We start from the raw sequence: 22,162 nt of genomic DNA, 5'->3' as shown, positions 1-22,162 counted from the left end.
TTCACTTTAGCTGAATGAAAGTATACCAACTAGAAGGAAGCCATAAAATGCCAAGTGACTCTTCAAGCTTGAGGTTAGAGTCAATCTGTTCTCCTTTCCTAGTTAGTAAAACATCTTGTTCTTTTTTTTTTAATTTCTTTCTTTCTTTTTTATTTTTATGTACATTAGTGTGAAGGTGTCAGATCCCCTGGAATTGGTGTTACAGACAGTTGTGAGCTGCCATGTGGGTGCTGGGAATTGAACCTGGGTCCTTTAAAAGAGCAGACGGTGCTCTTAACCACTGAGCCATCTCTCTAGCCCCCAAACATCTTGTTCTTATACCATCTTAATGTAATAGCAGCTCATGCTTGGGAATTTATATTGCTAATTTCATAGGCATTTTTGAAATTCTATGTTTCTGACAGTTATGAATCTCTTCTTCTGTGTCACTGAGTCAAATGTCACAGCTAAGTGGAAGAGAGGAGAGGAGAGGACTGGAGAGGAGAGGGGAGGGGAGGGAAAGAGAGGGGAGGGGAGGGGAAGGGAAAGGAAGGGAATGTATTCCAGTGCTGCCCATGTGCTACTGTTATGCCCAAGTCTTGAGGACCCCAAAGACCACCAAGGAGCCAATTCCAATGCACACCCTTACACAGCATTTTTGGAGTGTAGAGCCCCAAGCTGGGGCGGGGGGGAAGGTTTTTATTGGCTATCACATGGTTTGAGAAATTACAGCTTAGCAGTTACACAATTGGGTGACATTCAGCAAGGGCAAGGTTGTTACAAAGTGATTGTGGCTAACTACCATTGAGCAAGCTATCTAGAGACCTAAGGAATGTTAGGTATTTCTGTGCCATGAAAGTTCTACCATCTTGTTGGTGGGCAGTCCAGCACAGATGTCCCACCCTGAGATAAGATACCTTCCCATTTTTTAAAAGTTTATTTTTATTAGGTATACAATGTTCTGCCTGCATGTCAATGTACAAGAGGGCACCAGATCTCATATATATGTATATATATATGGACAGGATCTCACTACACAGCCTGGAACTCACTACGTAGATAAAGCTGGCCTTGGACTCACAGAAATCCACTTGCTTCTGCTTCCGGAGTGCTGGGATTTTAAGTGTACACTGCCATGCCTGGTACACATTATCTCTTTTTAACTCTATGGAACACATTCCACATCCTAAATTACATCTCAAATGCAGGCACTTCCCTTTTCCTCGACGGTTGCCACTCCGGTTTACGCAGCTCTCAACTCTTGCCAGGATTGTTGCAATAACCTCTTCTGGTTTGTCTGCATGCTTCCATCATGCCTATTCTCTCCAGCTTATTCTCAGTGGAACTGCCATGGTGATATCTTGAAAAATGTGTTCTGACATGTGGTGTTCCTCTCTCTCCCTATAACCGTCACCATAGCCCCCAACCCACACAGATCTTGTCCAGCATCTTCTCAGCAACTGGAAGATTGTTCTTCCAGATTGTGTTATATAGAAAACATCCAACCAATTTTACTGAGTGAATTAGAACCTTCTTATTTTTTCAAATAGATACTCTAATCCCACAGAGGCTTTTCGGAGGGTCTTGCGGGTTTCTCTTCTGGCTAGCTTTTACACACCTTTGACTTTCAGTGTTCTTAAAATGGCACCGAAACCCAAGCTAAACGATTGCTTCTCCTTAAACTCTTCCATCCCCAGCTTTAGGCTTCATTTGCTTTTTGGCCAACATGCGGCATTGTTGAACTGTGGTATTTCCAGTGAGAAAATCCACATCTCTTTGCCCAGACACTGATATTAATTTGGATTGTTCCCTTTGCTCTTAGGCAGTTGGTGTTTTCAAACTATGTAAGGACAGACCCAAAATGATCTTGTTTCATAGAATTTGATTATTTTTGTTCAAAGAAATTTGCATCAATCTCTCTAATTGCCCAGTTTTGCTACTATGGCAACTCTTTTGCTTGTTCCTACTCTTTTTGAGTCATTACATTTCCCACCAAATCCCTCTTTACTTTTCAACTGATGTGTATCATAAGTTTTTATTGCATTTTTAGCCGAGGCTATTTTGATGTGCATTTTAATATTTTTCCTAATATGACTAATTGTAGGAAGAAAAGAAAAATTGCTTTCAGAAGACCTGAGCACTATCTCATCTGCTCCTTTTTTGGGCTTAAAGATGAAAATTAAACTCAATTTCTCAATTTTTATCATGTCTATGGGATGTTGATAACTCACAATTGTTATTCAACAACATGATTTTAAAGTTCTGCGAGATTACGGAAGTTCTAAAAGGGACCATTGCTAGAAAGCAAACTACTCAGAGACTCAAAATTGAATCATCACCAGACTAACTTTTCTTATTCTGTCAGCGTGTGTGTGTGTATGCATGTGTGTGCGGGTATACACAGATGTGTATATACGCTGGTACCCATGCTTGTGTGTGTGAAAGCCAGAGTACAACCTTGGGTGTCATTCTACTGACTTTCTTTTCTTTTTCTTTCTTTCATCGTTTCTTTTTCTTCCTTCCTTTTTTTTTCCTTTTTTTGGAGAGAAGGTTTCTCACTGGTCTGGAACTCTCTGAATAGGCTAGTCTGGCTGGGCAGGGAACCCCAAGGAAAACAAACATGCACCACCATGTCCGTTTTTTTGTTTTTTTACCATATGGGTTCTGATCAGCAAACCTTATGCAGAGAAGTCACACTTTTTACCCACTAAGTTATCACTTCAGCCCTGTGTCCTTTTTCTTTAGAGTAAATCTTTACTGTACTGAGGGTTGGTGTGTGAGTATATCTGGATTTTAGTCTCAATAATTAGTTACTTGACATTAGACAAATAATGTATTCTGACAGGCTTTGTTTTCTAAGCCTAAAAATGATAGGACTTAGGGACATATTAATATGCCCCTTAGCTCCTAGACTTTAAAAGAAATCTGCTGTGATTCACACAAAAATATTATGCCCCTTATTACACACTTCTTCTGGCTTTTATATTAGGTGAAATATTTGTGTTGCATTTCAAATAGGAGAGGTGCCATCCCTAAGAGAGAGTGTAGTCCCAAGGGAATTCTAAACTCAATCCTCCACAGACACCAACACGGTTTAGTTCAAGCAACGCCAGCAACCTCCAGCTAAAACTAGAACAAACTTTCAGCTTCCTGAATATTAATTTTGTAGCTCAGCTCTCTACCCCAAGACTGAGGTAAATAACAAAAACGAATGTCCTTAAAATGACCATCGTTAATCCATGGAATTTAAAACAGGCAGGCGATAGTGATCATTTTCTTCCTTAGGGGGAAAATGTTTCATTTGAACTTTTATGCAGAAAGAATCAAAATGCTAAGAAGAATAGTTAAGTGGTGACTGATGGAAAAGAATGGCAGATTGAGACAGCAAAATCATTTTTGTGCAGCTTTTTTTTGTGAAAACATAATTAAATATACAAGACAATTTAAAATATATATATATATATATATGTTAGTCAGAACCCTACTACTTTAAGTCAATGATTAAATGTTTTAAACTTTATTTTTGTCTTTATTATTATTAGTAGTAGTATATGTATGTGGGTGTTGGGTATGTCATGGTACCTATGTTGAGGACAGAGGACAACTTTTTTTTTGGCTTTCTCCTACCTTTACATGGGTTGTTGGGTTAAACTCAAGGCTTGCACAGTGAATAGTCAGCTTAGGGGCTGACAACTCAAGAGTGGTTTTGGGTTTTGGTCTTCATTTGCTTCCCAGAGGACAGATAACACGCTTCCTAAGCTTTGGTTTTTCTGTATCTAAAACTATCATATTAGTATTTTCCTCAGAGTGGATGTAAAGATGAAATGACATAATAACGGATTTTTGTAAACTATGAGACAGTGTAAAATTACTGCAATGAGTTGTAGAACTGGAAATAGCAGTCAAATCTGATGATGAGACCCGCAACCACTGTGCTTTATAGTGAAACCTTCTCCGTGACTTTTTGCATATGACTGAGGCAATTCACTCACATAGTTACAGTAGGCTATAAATACCAGTGGTGACATATGCGTGCTGTGGACTTGAATCCCGTGACTGCTCCTCACCTGTTTGAGCTATATATAGAAAAGCAAGACAGATGCTCTCACGACAAAACTTTCTTGGCAAATTCTCACACTAACACAAGCTAAGAATTTTGTCTAACATTTCTTAATACCATGTTGTTTTTCCAGCATGTTTATTCTGGCTTCTTCCTTAGAAGTGATAGCATTTAAATAGAACTTGAGCAATTAAAAAGAGAAATAAACACCAGGAATTTTGTAGATTAAAAACTAGCAAACGCATCCTTGAGGCACTTCACCGGGAGTTCTGATGATAACATCGATCTGGTATCTTGCTGCTTTTTTGATCTTGCGGAAAGCAGGTGATTGCGCTTTTATGCTTCTGTGCTTTTTTTTCCCCCCCTCCGGTTGCTACATGCAGCAACAAGATCAGGAGACACGGCAATTGCAAAAGCCTTTGTCTTCCTCCTCACCGCCTTACAGATTCCTTCCTCTACAGTGCGGTTTAGAAGTGTGGGACACCTTGCCCGGAGGCTTTCACTTTACCTGCAAAGATATCGGGGGAACTTTGAAACGCTGGGAGAGCTATTCTAACCAGGCTATACATCTCAGCTTCCGGCAGAGCCTCATAAGACTTGCGCTCCTCGCAACATCCGCTCAAGAGACCTTAGCAATCAAGAATAAGCTGACTTCCAAAGGCCCCCTTAAGTATACAAAGAGCCCACTTCCCTGCCCATTCCCTCTAGTCTTACTAACACAACCTCACTATCACCAACTCTATGCTAATGCCTTTCTGGCACTGTCTCCATGGCCTCATCACCTTTCCTCTTTCTGAGTCTTCTGTCTCAGTATTGCTGGGGACCACGTAAGCACCCCACCCATATTCCCTTCCTATTCAAATCTAACTCAGCTGCCACCTGTCTGCTTGTAGGCCTCCCCCACACCTTGCTTTACTAGGTTTTCTTTGGCACCAACCGCTTTTGTATAGATAATGTGCCATCACGCTCATCCCTCTTCTTGCAACCCTGGGCATTCTTTTAGGAATTAGAACTCAAAGAGTGGGGCTGAGAGGTTTTGTTGGGGATTTAAAAAAAAAATGTACACACACACACACACACATTTGTACATATGTGTGCGTACATCAATTAATCTATCTCACCAGGTCTCAGGAAAAACCTAAAGAAATTTCATATCAGCTTGATTTCTTTCAGGAAAATGTGTTGTTGTTCTTGAATTGAAGAGGTCTAAATTGTTAGACAGTTGCTAACGTAGAGATTTGTGCCCTTCTCCAGGAACAATGTCGCTTCTACACCAACAAATGGGATCTGCAGTCTTAGGGACCTGGCTAAAAAAATTCAGTTAGAGAGTTCCTTTGCTGGCCAGGCTCTTGGTTCCTCCCATCCTTGCTCCTCCCATGCTGGCTCTGTCCCCAGGCTCTCCTTTCCTCCTTACTATCCTCACTCTCAGTTTACCCCATCCCTTTAACGTTTACATAAATTCCTCTTGGATTGAATCACTGCCATCATTTAGTCCAGCAGACAGGATGAAGTAAAAGCAATGCTTCTCTCAGAGTCAGTCATTCCGGCCCCACATGATGTATTTTCTTCCAGCCAGACAGAAAACAACGCTCCCTGGACCCCAACCCATGAACGTCTATAATAAAATCCCCGCCAAAACCAGGGCCATAAAACAAGCCCCAGAGCATCAAGAAACGTGCTGCCTACGGAATTCTGGGAAGCAGCTAAACCCCAGCACAGCCCTGGAGCCTAGAGGCGTGGTTACTTTGTACTAATTTGCTCTCCAGGTAATTATTCCAACCCTGTAGAAAGTGGGCACTCACTCCCAGGAGAAGGTATGAATATATTCATAGTAGTTCAGCCCTTATGACCCCTCCCACCACTCCAACCATACTCAACTACCCATTAGTATATGAGGAATTAAATATCAACATAGGCTTTGGTGGGAACAGGCCATTTTCAAACCATGGCAGTTAGGTATGAAAAAAATCCAAATTTGCTACAGAAAAGCTTTCTGTTCTGGGAGAACAGCAAGCCAATGTCGTTCTTTCTTCCTTCTTTTTTTCCTTCCATTAACACATTTATAAATCTTCATAATCTGCAAAAATTCCACCAATAAATAGTTGTCACATGATCTGTTATTCCATTCTGAAACACATACTCAAATTTTGAAAATGAATCCTTAAAAAAATAAGCAATGCTTATAATAACATTATGAGCAGTAAGCAAATGTAGACACGATCAAAATGCCGGTCAGCGGATGAATAGATCAATAAAATGTGACATACCCATAGAACAAAATATTATGATTATAATATTTATATATATATAAAATCACATTACAAATCAAGGATTTGTTGTGACGTGGATAGATCTTGAAAACATTATGTCGAGTGAAGGGAACCAGGTATGACCCCACCTAACTTTTGATTCTACTCATACGGAATAACCAGAAGAGCCTTATCCACAGAGGTGAGAAACTGATAATGGTTGCCTGCAGCTAGGGCAGGAAGGACGTGGGAAGTGACAAAAATACTGTGATTTTTGGAAATGCCATTTGTATACTTTAAAATGCTAGTTTTATCCTTGTGAATTTCATTTCAGAAAACAAACAAACAAACAAACAAACAAACCTAAATCTAATGATCTGGAAAAACAGAACTATTGTTAGTACTAGGACCAGAAAGGACAGTCTTCTAGGAAATAAAGCATGAGTGTTATCTTTAATTATAATATTGGGTTCCAAAAATTCTACACCAATTTTTTCATTGAAAGCTGATGCCAAGATTGTACAGGAAAGCCGAACATAAATGCCTCCCCCATCAAACTTTTGGAAGCGATAGAGCCTAACAAGTTGAAGATTGTAGTCCCTATCAAGGATCTGGGTACAACTAAGATCCTGCTGTTCCTTCTTTAAACCTCAGCCAGTCTAGAAGCTGGAGTAAGATCCATTGGCAAATAAGGAGCAGGTCACAAAGGAGCATTGACAGGACCGAGCCTGGGAAGCCTCTCCTGGAGAAGTGAGTGTCCTGGCTCAGGACACTCAAACACCAAAACTACAACGAGTTACAGCTCCATATAGTTCCCTACATCGAATTATGCCTTCAGCATCCCCAAAGACAGGTTTGTGTTGTTATCTTTTGTGTGTGTGTGTGTGACAGGGTTTATCTGTGTAGTCTTGGCTGTCCTGGAGGTCACTCTGTGGACTAGGCTGCCTTGGAACTCACAGAGATTGGCTTGCCTCTGCCGGATTACAGGTGTGTGCCACCATGCCTGGCTGTCATTTGTTTTGTAGACCAAATGAGATCATGTTTAAAAAACTTCTTGTAAAACAGAAATTTGCATATTAGTATAATTGCCATAGCTTTTTAACACGTGGAAGTAACTAGCATGTAAACACCATACTTGGATGTCATTTTCATATACTATTATGTATTATTCATTGTTCTCATAAAAAATTTCTTAAATACCAGTTGTTTGCCAAGTAGGGAAGGCAATATTGTTAATATCTTAAGAGAATACATTGAGGTTTTGAGAACCTAAGATTTACTCTTGGGTATGTAACTTGGAGACTGGGGACCTTCAGTTCTTAGTTCATTCAAAACCCAAAGTGCCGAGAGGACCAAGAATTGTGGTTTATTAAAGTCGTTGATCCTCATTAATTCACTGTGTGATTGTTATATGTGAATAATTCTATTTCTGTCTGTGCCGTAGTATTTTGATTGTTGTTATCCAGAATTACTAGGAACCATGCAACTAAAATAGATGCACACACAATGACTGACTGACTTTGTGTTACTAACCTTTACTTTGTGTGTTGGGCATGGACACTTAGTCCCTAAGATATTTGTCTGTGGAGGATTTTTGTGTGTACAGAAATTAAGGCTCAGAAACATTAACTCATTGACCCAGAGTTACAGATGGGAATATAAGTTGTCCAGCAGTCCCTGCAGGGCTTTATTTAAAAGTCCATGACTGTTGTGGTAGAACCAATAGATACTGTATTAGTTACTTTACACAGTGCTGAAACAAAATGTCTGACCATAGGAGAGTTAGGAAAGGGAGGTTGGATTTAGTCTGGTTTATAGGTTGAGGCCAAAGTTCATGGCAGCCAATGAATGAAGCAGGAGCCTGAGGCAGCGGCTCCTGTTGCAACCATGGTCAGGAAGCAGAAAGTTATGGTTGGTCTCGGTCCACTTTCCCCATTGTATCCAGTCTTGAGTCAAGATGGGTCTTTCACATCAATTAGCCCAACCTAGATAATCCCTTAAGGGAAGGTTTCCTAGGTGATGTTTGGATCCAGTCAAGCTGACATGTTAACCCCCAGACACCTGGGATTCCTACCTAATGAACCGACAGGGTGGAGGTCAAATGTTGAACTAAGACGAAAAGCAGCAGAAGGGACAGGGCCAATATCCAGTTTTGTTAATGACAAAGTTCCCAGGTGAACTGCTTTGCTATACTAAGATACGGGTCTGGTAAGTTTTCGATAATTTGATTCCCCATTGCAGACTTAAGACATTTGGGCCATCCTAATCCCTGATTCAGTGTCAGACACTCTTGCAAGTGCTTAATAGTCATAGATTCAGGAACAATTGTGACATTGAAAGTCTCAGTGATAAAGGAGACGCAGTCTTCCATATGGAAGCTTTGTTTTGAAGACAAGGCAAGATTTGCTAGAAATCAAGAATTGAGGTTACTAAGTAGATTTCTGCTGGGTGTGGAAAAGCTAGTATTTGTGCTTTTGACTAACCTATTCTGCATAGAGGTTTTTATGTCATAGGGTAAAGCAACTGAGACAAAAATTATCGTAATGTTTCATACATAGTGCTAGGATTGCCTAATTGCTTCTGGGGCTCAAGTACTCAAAACATATTAGCTATGTCAGGATTTAAGAAAAAGGGAAGCACTCTTTACCAAAATTGGCAAATTTCTCCTCTCTCGGATTTATCTTGTATTTTGTGAACAAGAGGATAGGCCTTCCAGGTTTTACTATTATTGTCTTTGGGGGATAGTTTATCGACCTCACTAGGCATTTCCTCCAGGCCCCAAATTTTAAATCTCATGCTGTCACAGTTTGCAGTTCAGTATCTCATCCAACAAACGTTTACTGTGCTTCTGGTGTCGAAATTAACAGACACAAAGTTCCTCTGTACACGGAGTTTACAGCCAATGGGGCAAATATTTCAAAATAAATGAAAGTATTTATTAAGTATTGTTTGGATAGGTGCTAGGAGAGTAGCTGAATGGTGAGCTTGTCTTTTCTTCAGTTAAATGAATCACATGACAGGCTTTCATTTCTCCAAATGACAGCTCTGTAAGGTCATCATAGTTGAAGAAACAAGACAAAACACACAAAAAAAGTTAATTACATACACCCAAGAGTAGCTCTGGCTTTTGAAAACTGTATTCTGTGAACGATCTATTCCATTTCACCCAAAAGGAGAGGCGTCTCTGAAAAGGCATCGAGACAAAGTCACTTAAAAAAAAAAAAAAAAAAAAAAAAAAGAGTCAAACGGAAAAACAAAATGAAAAGGGATCCTGGAAGTCAGACGGCAAAACTGCCCACCCAGGGTCTGTCTCTGCCCAGGAATCCGAGCAGGAAAAGTATCGCCATGAACTTCAGGGCAGCTTTCCTCCGCGCGCCTGCAGCCGGGTGGCGGGAGCCTGGGAAGAGGTCAAGGTGTGGGTTGGAGAGAGGCGGCCGGGGGACGGCGTCGGGAGGCCCGGGGCGCGGGGCGGGCTGAGGAGCCCGGCATCCCGGCGGGGTCGGGGCGGCCACGCTGCCCGGGACGAGCCGCGCGCCGCTCAGGTGGCGCTTTCCCGCTCAGGTGAGCTCCTCCCGCGCCTCCCATTGGCCGAGGCGGCCGTGGCGCTGGAAGGGCGACGCAGCCCGGTCTAGTTCAGGGTCTAGGGCGGCGCGTCACTTCCGGTAGCGCGGAGCTTGTAAAACACCCTGGAGAGAAAATGGCGGCTGCGGCGGCGGCGGCGGCGGCTGCGGCTTCGGCGCCTCAACAGCTCTCGGATGAGGAGCTTTTCTCCCAGCTCCGCCGTTACGGCTTGTCTCCGGGTCCGGTGACGGAGAGCACTCGGCCGGTGTACCTCAAGAAGCTGAAGAAGCTTCGCGAGGAAGAGCAGCAGCAGCAGCAGCACCGGGCGGGGGGCCGCGGCCACAAGACGCGGAACAGTAATAACAATAACACGGCAGCGGCCGCGGGACCGGCGGCGGCGGCGGCGGCGATGGGGGTCCGGCCGGGCTCGGGGGACCTCCCGTATTTACGGACCCCCGCGGGCCTCGGCCGGCTGTCGGCCCCGGTTCCCGACAGCCCCCTGGGAGGACCCGGGGGCGCGGCGGCCGTGCCCGCGGCGGGCAGCAAGGTCCTGCTGGGCTTCAGCTCCGACGAGTCGGACGTGGAGGCCAGCCCCCGGGAGCAGGCCGGCGGCGGGGCGCGGAGGGACCGGGCTGCGCTCCCGGCCCGCGGGCTCAGAGCGCCGCCGGCTCCCCCGGCCGCCGGCGAGCTCGCCGCCGGCGGCACCCCGGGCGAGCGGAGGAAGCCCCACTCGTGGTGGGCGTCGCGGAGGGCGGCCGGCGGCCCCGAGCCGCAGCCCCCGTCGGGGAACGACGGGGCCGCGGAGGACGTGGACGACGAGGTGGCCGACGGCGACGACCGGGATCCCGAGGCCGAGGAGCCTCTGTGGGCCAGCCGCGCCGTGAACGGCAGCCGCCTCCTGCCCTACAGCTGCCGGGAGCACTACTCGGACTCGGAGGAGGAGGAGGAGGACGACGACGACGACGACGACGTGGCCTCCACCAGACAGGTATTAAAGGACGACTCCCTTTCCCGGCATCGACCCAGACGGAGCCATAGTAAACCCTTCTCCGCGCTGACTGCTAAATGTGGCGGCAGCCGGCAGGAGACTTCGGTTCAGGGAGGGGGAGGACTCGCGATGAATGACAGGGCGGCGGCCGCCGGGAGTCTAGACAGGAGCCGAAACGTCGAGGAGGCGGCGGCCGAGCCGGGAGGAGGGTGCGATCAAGCGGACTCCAGCCCCATTCCTCGATACCGGGCTGGCGGGAAGAAGCTGGCCCCGCTCCTGGCCCCGCCGCCGATTCCCGACATGGACCCAACCCTGGAGTCGCCCACGGCTTCCCTCCTCAAAACCAATAATCACACGGGCGGTGGGGCCTTCAGTGTGGATTCCCCCAGCATATATGCCAACAGCCTCCCTCCCAGCGCGGCCGCGGCCGCCCCTGGCTCACTCAGGATCAACCACGCCAACCATACAGGCTCCAATCATACCTACCTGAAAAACGCCTATAGCAAGCCGAAGCTCTGCGAACCTGAGGAGGAACTTCTCCAGCAGTTTAAACGTGAGGAGGTGTCTCCGACCGGGAGTTTCAGTGCTCACTACTTGTCGATGTTTCTCCTTACTGCTGCCTGCTTATTTTTCCTAATACTGGGACTGACTTACCTAGGAATGAGAGGGACGGGAGTGCCCGAGGATGGAGGACTCAGTAAGTATTTAAGTCAACTCTGAGGGCCACATTGTCAAATGCAACGTTGCTAGTGACGACCTTTACCTGCAAGAAATTTGTTTAACGCCGAGAACACCGCAGAATACATGCACGTCTTTTGAGAAGAAACAGTATTACCAATATCACAATGATATTTTAGGGCCGATTTTTAAGTTTTTCTGCATGGGGTATTGTTAAATTCGGAACAACTTACCGAAGGAAAAAACATTGCAAGCCTATTAGTAAAAGGCACTTGATTGTCTTAATTTCTTATAGTTCTAAAAAAATGGCAGATGCCATTTGCTCATGACTTTTGAAGTATTACCATTTTTAAGTAGTGCAATAATCCAGTGTTTTCTTTTTTTAAGTGCATTATGATCCTGTGCCGTGTTTTTGGAATTCCGGTACACACAATATAGGTAGTTCTCTAGTTTCCTTAAAGAGAATGAGTGTTGGGGAAGGCAGCAGGGCACGCCTCCTTTCACTTCTGAGCTCAGAGTACCCTCGCTTTCACCCTTGAAGAAAGTCCAGGAACCTGGAGTCAGGGTTACTCGGTGAATGACTAGGCAGGTGTGTGCATTCATTAAGCCAGCATCTTCCTCTGTACTGAGTAATCAAGACAGCAGTAATAGGTCAGATCATTCAAAGAAGATAACGGTTGTGTGACCCATGCAGATATAAGCATGAAGTAATTGTTGTGTGCTCTTAGATTGCATGGTCAGAGGGGGTACGGTTAGAGGTAGACCTCAAGCTGGACAAAACAAACAACATAGTAGAGACAGGAGAATATTTCTGAGCAGAAGGAGAGAGGACTTGAATGGAGCAAGAGACTTTCTGAAGGTTACTGTGGTTGGAACTTCCTTTTCTAAGCTAGAAAACCATGTTAATATTGACTAGGATGAGGTTTATTAAAATTGGACATAAATTAGTGTATAATGGACTATTATGTTGCTTAGTGTTTCTTCCTGTTTGCTCTGAAGATTTTTCTCCTAATGTGAATTCATAGTATTATGATTTGTACTTACCAAGCTGGTTCTATATATTTTATTCCACAGTTGTGTGACAGATGCAGTTTGCAGACTGAGTAGTATGAACTTTGATTTCAGTATAACCAAGTCCAATATTCTAAACAAATTATACAATATTGTTTAATTGCAGGGGTTGCAAGAGCAGTCCTTACTTTAATTGGCTCTCTACTGTGTCCTGGCTTAAACTTTGAGATGGGGGAAAAACACCATCCTGGAAATCAGAGTCAACAGTTAAATGACATTGACTGTACCTGTTTTTGCATCTGTTTATTTTTCTAACTTATATGTCATCCAACTGGCCCTTAACTGAAACCTAACTGCTTTACACTGAGCATCTTAGTCTTCCCAACAGCTCTCAGGGAAAGGCGGTACCTTTTTTTTATGGGCAGTGAACTTCAAGTAAGTTAACAAGTGTCCAGTCAAACATTTAGTAAGTCAGGAGACTGTGAATCGGTTTTAGATTGTTTTTCTAACGACAAAGCCCATTTTCTCAATATTTTGTGTGACTTGTAAAGTGTGTTATAGATAAAAGGGTACCTTAATTGTGCTTAAGAAAATAATAGAACATTTGGTAGGACTTCATGTGGAATTACTGATGACCCAAGTTATTAAAGGCCACTTTCATATCTGTTTCACCATAAGGTGAATGATTAATGCTTTGTTATGTAGAGCTGGATAAGAATGCTGGGGTTTCCATTAAAAACAAACAAACCTTACTTTCATTCATAAATATACTGGTACATGGATGTCCTGGATGGAAAAAACAAGAGGTAAGTAGTTGAGATGACATAGGGGTTAGCTGAAAGAATCAAATTCTTTAATTTCCCGAGCTTTATTCTTATATGCTAAGTGGTAGAAATATATGCCAACCTTGTGGTTGTGAGGATCAAATGAGATTATTTATTAAGCATAGAATGATATTTATTTAGAAGTTCGATGAAATTTGATGTATTTCTGGTAAATTATAGTATTTATGTAATGAAATAGTTATTAACATAGATTGTATTTTCTGTTTTTAAAAATGTTTAACATTTAATTATCATCAGTTCCATTAGATACACCTTAAAGCGATTGATGCAGAAGTTTGAGTCGAAGGATAGTGAATCTGTGGTAGAAAGACATGTCTGCTAGTTCAGGTGGTTTGGCCTTAAACTTAATTGCATTAGGGTTTTTAAGAGTGAATGTTTTTCACTCTCTATATTCTGAATCTCTGTTATGTTGCAGTGTTAGCGGTCATTGGTCAAATAGTATGTTTGAGTTTTACCTCAAGTAATAATTTCACTAGAAGGTTGTAGTTAGTTATATGTGACAGTACGCTCGTAGTAGTTATCATTTAAGTTACGCAATGTATAATGGTCTTTTAAATGTTTGGCTTTTTTTTTTTTTAAGTAAAAAGTTCTTAATTATTTTGGTCTTTGCAGTTTTTTCATAAGTATCTTTTTAAATTTCTGAGTTTGCTTTCATGTCTGTAGAGTTAGGTGACAGATAAGATGATCTAAGCTTTTTCCAATTCCAAGGATTAACATTCTAACTTTCAACTAATAGCAGAACAACTCACACATTAGCTTGCAATAAAATTGTCCCATAGATCAAATTATGACAGCTCACTAAAAAATAGAGAAAACAGAAGATTGCCTGTTGTAGATTCATGGTATTATTTAAAAGTCATTCTTCAGCTACAAAAGACATGATTTTTGTAGACAATTTGGAGATGAGATACAAAATGATTATAATTATCTATTTCCCTCTTTCTAACTTCATACTCATTCCTGTTAACTTATAACAGGAATATTAGCTCCTTTTAGAACTTTCTTCCTATTTTTAACATAAATATAGGTGTGTTCATTTTCACTCAGTATGTATGTAAGTTTTACTTTTAAGTGCCTACCATGCCAAGAATTTTTAAACAGACAATCGTGTTGAACAATATGTGAATACATGGCAGATGAAATCTTCAGAACCTATATTCCAGAAAAAAGGATGGACAGGTGAACAAATAAGAGTTTTAGTATTATGTTGTGCTAATCTTTGGCACAAGGAAATGCTGGTGTCGTTAGAGAGCTGGAGGGAGGCGATTATGTCATACTACCTACAGGTAGGCAAGTCTTTCTGAGGAACCAAGGTCATCAGAATTGCCTGGAGGATTGGCCATTGGCAAGAAGAGCACTCTGGCAGATACAGCAAGCTTGTGTGTTGAAGGGTCAGAAAGATGGCCAGTGTTTTTGGGACTGCATGTGAGGGAAATTGGCACATGATGAAGTCAGTCTTGGCATGGGTGAAGTCATGGAACAGTCTGAATTTTAAGTGACATCATTCTCTATGTGTTAACCAACTTGTATTTTCACTTAATATTGTATCATAGGTATCTTTTCCATATACTGATTTTAAGTGTAAAGGTATATTTTAAGAATTTCTCTCACCACAGGTCTTTTTCTCATCCTGTAAAAGTGCTAAAATCTGTGCTATCCTAAAAATGTTCAGTTCTGTGTTCTTTTTTACTGCTGCTCTCTTCTCAGTCAAGACGTTCATTCTTTCCTTTTGCGCTAGTCACTTAGTTTTGCCTACCCTTTCCTTCCCCCACCAGTGATTCTACTGTAGTCAATCTTCAAGTCACCAGTAGCCAACTTCCATTTCTCTTCTCTTGGGCTCATTCTGTGCATTGCCAGCTCCCTTAGATATATACTGAAAACCTGCACATCTCCACTCTCTCCTTCATACTTGCCTATGCTTCTGCTTTCAATATGTTTAGTTCTGGGAACTTATCTTCATTGCCTTCCTTTATACATATTCCTGGGGTGTTTTACCCAATCTCGGGTACTGTCTCTCAATTTTTATTCTCTAATAAACATCTCTTCCAAATGCTGTAATTCTGTTTGTTTATTACACACAAGTCTTAGCCCACCTGGCCCTTTCAGTACCGCCACCTTGTTTTTGCCCTTCTATTCCCTGTTTTGATAGTGGTGCTTCCATATATAGCCAGAGCTCAAGAGGGAAACTTGGGTTTGCCTATATTCCTTCCTTCCCTTCACCTTCTTACCATGTTCTTCCCTGATTGGTTATTTTGATGTTTAGTACTTCTAGTTTCTTTGTATTTTGAATCAGTCTTTTTTCTTGTTGTTTTGTTTTTTGAGACAGGCTTTCTCTGTATAGCTCAGGCTGCCTCTGAACTCTCCTTGTAGGCCAGGCTGGTCTCAAACTCAGATCCTTCTACTTCTTCTGCCTTCTGAGTGCCGGGATTGGAGGCGTGCACCACCACCACCTGGCTCAATCTTTGTTCCTACTACTTCTGCTGTTGGGTTAGTTTTGCCTGAACTCTTCATAGCCAAGAGGCCTGTGCTTCTAGGCCTTTCCAGCCTATTGCTGTGCTAGAGTAGTATTCCTAAAGCATACACATATATGCATGCTTAGTCTCTCTTGCTTCAAAATACTCATTGACTTTATCTCACTGGCCAAATTTAAATTTGATTAAATTGTCCTGAGATTATGCTTGCCCTGTTCATTCGTACTTCCTACCAGTCATTGTGTATATAATGGCATTTTGTGTCATTGCACATACTACCCCTTCTGTGGGAATTTCTTTTCCTCTCTGCTATTCTTAAAAGTTTGCTTTGTGAACTCAGACACTTCATCCTGTTTATCTCGGTTTAGGCCATCGCTTTGTGCTTCCTTCATAGTGTTTATTATACTGTGTGATGGTGAGAGCCCTTCATGGCTGACAGATTACCCTCCCTACGTTAATTTTGTCGTAGGTCAGGTATAGGCTTTAGTATTCAGTTTTGGGTCTGAATTTTAGTTCCCTGTCTGTTCTTTGACTTTACTAGAAAAGTAATGGTCTAATGTTAAAAAAAAGAAGGTGCTTTATTGATAAAGAGGGTACCTTTAAGCATTAAATGAGAATGTATGTCACATGTTCAGTGTTATTGAAAAAGATGGAAATCACTTTAGTATTCTTGGCATAAATTTGTGACCCAGTAAATGTTTGTTGAATAAGTGATCACATATAGTACCCAACACAGACACTGTATTTGTAGGTTCCACATCTGTAGATTTAACCAGCTACCAATCAAGAATATGTGGCAGAAATTTGTGTCTACACATTTACTTTGTTATTGTCTAAATAGTATGGTACAATGTTTATGTAGCGATTGACAAGTTTATATTCAGTTATTTACATAGTATTTTGCATTAAAAGTAATGTAGAAATGATCTAGAGTATAGAAGAGGATGAGTGGAGGGTCTGTATAAACACTATATGCCATTGTACATGACAGGCACCAGCATTTTCACATTTTCAGTCTAGGAATCTCATTGTTCATGCAAACTTGAGAAGAACTTTGAATAATAACTGAAGAGCTCATTGTCTATCTCAGTTATTTACTCCGATAAGAGTATATGAAAATAACTCATTCCCACAGAAATTTGGACTACATCAAGGTCAGTCATAGGAAGTGGTTAAAAACAGGTAATTATGTGACAAGTACCTACGCTTTAATAAATGTAGAGAATTCACTTTATCAGTCAAAATATCCAAAGCTTGAATTTCAGGTTTGGACTTAGTTTAGTAGATTAAGCAATGGAAATTCATGGAGGATTTAGAGCAGAGAACTGACACAGTCAAATTGTGTTTTTAAGAAGGATAATCAGGTGGAGTAGGTAATGGAGTGACAAAGTTAGTGAGGAGTAGTATAATTATGAGTGTTGTGAAACTTAGGTTGGTAATTGGGAATTGATATGGCTTAAGAGAATGTTTTGAAGTATGTTTGTTGATTGTTGTCTGTATTTCCTGTATTCGGAATCAAATGATTATTTTGTGATCATGAGCCCGAATGACTTATGAATATTGATACCATAGAAAAGAATTAGAGATGCAGAAGAGGGCTCTTGTTTGGAAAAGTTGTGGAATAGATAAAATGTGTTTTATTTAGAAGTGTTTTTCAAGTTCAAGTAGAACTATCCTTTGGATTACTGTAGAAACGTGATTGGCATAGAGAGACTGGTGCACTATGTGAGTTCAAGGACTGTTAGCTGAAGGGAGAACTAACTTTTCATATTCCCCTGTTAAAGCACAAGGCTGAATGTTACCAAGAAGTGTTCCACTTTGTGGGTTTTGTTTAAGAAGTATTTTCACTCGAGAGGAAAGATCTAGACTTCACTGAGTCTAGACGTTGATACCTGGTGTTGACATGGTGTTAGAACTTTTGAAAAAATACTTATTGAAATTATTTGTGAAGAATGAAAGCTAGCTGTCGTTTTTGAGAATTTTTAAAGTTGATTGCTTGGTAAGAAAACAATATTTTTTGACCTAACAATATTCCTATAGATCCTAGATGTTTGTTATAACCAGTTTGATGATTTTAGAAACATTTTAGAAAAAAGATCTGTGAGAGAGTCTTTATTTTAAAATTTCTCTGTAGAATAATCATAATTTAAAATTATAAACATCATTGAGAACTTGTTTATCTCCATGGAAGTAAGTGGTTTGAGGAAATAATGGTACAGGGAACCTGTGCACGGAAATTGGCATTTTCACTTATGAACTTTTACACTAAAGATGAGTTAGGCACTGCAAGGCTCTAGTCCTCATCGGTGAAGCTGAAGTGGGAAAGTGTAACAGAATAATGCCTGTAAAGTAAAGCCTGGTAGTGGTTGTCATAAAAATACAACCCTTCTGTGTGCTGTGTTCCACACAGAGGGCTGAGCACCCACTGATCCTCATGTAGGCGCTTCCCTGCTATAGGATAACAGACTGGGAGCTATCAAGGAACTTGCTGAGGTTCATGTAGGCAGTCCTGTGTGGGTGGGACTGAGCCTGCAGTAGCGATCAGTCACCGTGGTGAACTGCCTTTTCGCGTGTAAGTACATAGTATTCAGTTCTTCCTTAACCATTATCTGGAAGACTATGAAGAATATGGGTAGGTTATACAGGTTAGTGCCTGAGATCCAAGAACTGCTGAGAATAATCTGTGAAAATAAAGCACAAAATTATACTCAACTATGTGGAACCATTTATCTTCGCTTAAGATTTTAGATTCATAGATATACGGGTAAGGGATGTCTGCTGTAATACAAACTGTAGTACATAATATGTAAAGCTATAATAAGATACTTTCTCACTCTAAAACATTTATACAGTTGTAAACTGGTAGGAAAAGTAGTGGTCTTATGATATGGGTCTCCAGTGTAAAACTAATTGTTTTTAGGGTTTATCTTTAAGTGGTAAAGCAGTTACATAGTATGGTAATGATAAATAGTATGTGTGTTTTATCTTTTTAACTTAATTTTGTGTTGTCTATTTATTCTTATGTTTCTTTTACTGGAAAGGAAATGTTCTAAAGTGTTGGCAGGTATACTTAGGGTTTGGATACTATGCAACGTTGTTTGGATTGTATATTGTAACCTTTGAAACATAACTTCTAAAAAGTAGTTTCTGCAAATTTGAGTGTCTTATGGTAAAGCTTACCACAACATACACTCTCTATAAAGGAGGTGTTGGATGATTCCAGTGCTAACGTTAGTGTGGGCTGATCGTTCTTCCCACCACTTTTGGTGCCACAAGTTTCTCAAGTGGGGATTCCATCTGTAAATCACACAATTTTAATGTAGGTATTATTTTATGCAAGGTTTTAGAATTAAGCTTTTAATTTTTGGAAGAAACATGGAGAATAAATATTCCCCAAATGAAAATGCTCTAAGTCTGAACATTTACTGCTAAGTTCAAGATGTTCTGGAAGTATTTTTATTCTTATGACAAAATGTCTTTTTTAAAAAAGTTACCATTTCAAGTGTCCCTTCTTTCAGAATTTAAAGACTTAACTGATAAAAGGAAATATTAATTAAAACTTTATGTGTGGATACTTTAATTTTCATGAGAGTAGTTACTGCTATCCCTTTGAGAAACTGAAATGCAGAAGAAATAAAAAACAAGTGTCTTGGTCAGGGCCCTTCAACTGAGTAATAACGAGGCATTGCAGCCCCAGCTTGACTACATGCCACTCACTGTACTCTGGCTGTCTTGCTGCTGCTCAAGTGCTGCTGTGCTTGGGTACGAAGTTTTTTAGAACCCCTAAGCTTTAGTTTTTATATCTATTAAATGAAAGCATAGTAAAGGAAGCCTTATGCCCAGTGATTTTTATAGGGAATTGTACATGAATGATTTGAAGAAACTCGAAGTGATCTGAATTGTACTTCTAATACCGTAAGTTAGAATTCTCCAGCTAAGGTAGTATAATTTAAGAAACACTTGTATAGCTCAATGGCATGTTTTGCTAATAATGTTAATAAGTAATGAACAATTTGTTAAATTTATAATCCTTATCAGTACTTTTGAATTTGTCTCTTCTGCTCTCTGAGTAGATAAAGGGAGCTATTGTTTCATGTGATCTAATTAGTGTCTTCTTTATTTCCCAGAATGAAGAAGAACCTTTTATTTCTGTAGCTATATTACTGTGATACATCATAAAATACAATCAGAAGCTAGATTTTAACTGTGCTAACCGTGAGAAGGTCGATTTGCAAGTCAGAGGCATAGTACATTAATGTAAAATGTAGTACCGAATTCGAGCCAGAAAATACATTTGAGAATTTAGGTGGTGTTTTTCTCAAATTCTTTAGAGGAACAGAACTAATAGAATGAAGATATGTTATGAAAAGGAATTATGTGATTGTGGCTGGTAGTCCAGTAGTGACTGTTTGCATGCTAGAAAGGCTGAGGACCCCGCAGCTGCTCAGTCCACAAAGCCTTCAAGCGTCAGCAGTCTCTTGTCTGTCTCTGAAGGCTTGGAGGACACCTGAGCTGTTGGGATTTAGTCTTGGGTTGGAAGAGTCTAAGATGTGAGTTCCCTTGTAAGCAAAGAATGGCAGCAGTTGCAGCAGCAGCAAGACTGATGTGTTCACTAGCAAGGAACACTGCAGGTAGACAAAGCAGCACTGTTGTCACTTTCTGTCTGGGCTGCAGCCTGAAGGTGCGGCCACTTTAGGGGTCTTCCTCCCTAGTCATTCCTTACCGGAAAGACCCTTAGAAACCTGCCTTAGTTGGTTCTTAGAGTAAGCTTCTGTTGATATTTGCTGTGAAGTAGTACCTACTTATAAAGTAGGACCAGTATTCTTATACCAAAGTGTGAAGATGAGGTATGTTCCAGTGAATGGACAGTCAATTAAATGGGTGCAGTCAAGAAAATGGAAGGTATAAAGTGGATTTGGTAAGTATGATATTAAAACCGTACTGCCTAATTTGGAGGAATTTAAAGTGCATTAAGATCTCCAACTTTTGTAAAACATATGACAGTTATATTCCATTTTGAATTTGAAACATCAATGTGTTTTTTTTTTTTTACTAGAACCATTCAGTAGAAATACAGTACAAGTACTATATTTAGCAAAAACTTTTTAGTAGCCACATTAAAGCACAAAAGGAAAAATGAGTATACTGAATACTAATTTAACTTCACTTAATCTAGTATAACTAGAGTATCATTTTGACATTTCCAGTGTAGAAATTGCTGAGGAAATATTTTATGTGCTTCTTTGGAGTATACTAAGGATTCAAAACTCAGGGAGTCTGTCTAACATATAGTATAAATCAACAGACTAATGATATTTCAAAGGCTCAGTAGACACATGTGGCTAGTGGCTTCCTTACTGGAACAGCCTGTATTCTAGACTGCCTCGAGTTACATAATTGGTTTAATTACATGCAGTGACTAATTTTGGGATGATTACAATGTGCCATGCATTATGTTCTATTAAAATTTTACAGTTAATATTTCCAGTAATATGGTGTAGTAGTATGTTATCAATTTACAGATACAAATAATGAGATAGAGGTGTTACTTTGTTGAACAGGTATTCTGAATAAGTGTGGGATTTACAGCCATTCTCGTTTAAGTGGTTTACTGTATTTCGTATTTCAGACACAACCACTTAGGGTTTGGCAGAGAGGTGCTTGCTGCTCACTTGCATCCTGTGCTGTCTTTACTCCTGTGAGTTGACTTTCCTTATCTTAAGGCAACACATGCCTCTTAGCTTGAAGTGATAGTAGTACTCCCAGCTGCTCCCGTACTCTTATGGCATATTCCTCTATGCTTGCTTTCCCATTTCCAATTTAAACTGCTTTCTATTACTCTTGAAGCTAGACATAGGAATGAGAGGTGATCTTTCTGGTCTGATGGTTGACTGTAGTAAGAGGACACACTTACTTGTGTCTGTGAGGTCTGGGGTCAGTTTTTACAGGCCAGGCAAAACAGGAGTAACAGTGCTCTTGTAGGCTATAGGAGTACAGCTTGCTTGCCTTTCTGTTTTCCTTTTGCATTCTTCTTCCCTTTCCTTCTTATTTGTTGGTTTGTTTAATGTGTGTGAATATTTTACCTGCATGTGTATACCACATGCATGCCTGGTGCCCAAGAAGGTCAGAAGAGGCATCAGATCCATGGAACTGGAGTTACAGATGTTCATGATTCACCATGTAGGTGCTGAGAATTGAACCTAGGTCATCTGCAAGAGCAACAAGTGCTCTTAACTGCTGAGCCATCTCTCCGCACATCTCTAGGTTCCCTCCCTCCCACCTTCCCTCCCTCCTGGCTCACACCTTTGTTTTTTTTTTTT

The 22,162-nt window shown here is 41.0% G+C and overlaps 1 protein-coding gene across 1 annotated transcript in view; it reads left to right on the top strand.

Moving 5' to 3' along the window:
* The first annotated feature begins 9,985 nt into the window (after positions 1 to 9,985).
* The window catches only part of Lemd3 (LEM domain containing 3), a 19,699-nt gene continuing 7,522 nt past the window's right edge, over positions 9,986 to 22,162 (top strand). The window contains exons 1-2 of the mRNA XM_055626204.1: positions 9,986 to 11,534; positions 13,787 to 13,809. Coding sequence (XP_055482179.1) covers positions 9,986 to 11,534; positions 13,787 to 13,809 — 1,572 coding nt within the window. The remainder of the gene's footprint in view (positions 11,535 to 13,786; positions 13,810 to 22,162) is intronic.

This window comes from Psammomys obesus, unplaced genomic scaffold, assembly GCF_907164565.1.
Source record: "Psammomys obesus unplaced genomic scaffold, mPsaObe1.curated_primary_1811, whole genome shotgun sequence".
In the NCBI taxonomy this organism is placed as follows: domain Eukaryota; kingdom Metazoa; phylum Chordata; class Mammalia; order Rodentia; family Muridae; genus Psammomys; species Psammomys obesus.
Note: the sequence above shows the minus strand (reverse complement) of the source record. Positions and strands in the feature narration are given on the sequence as shown.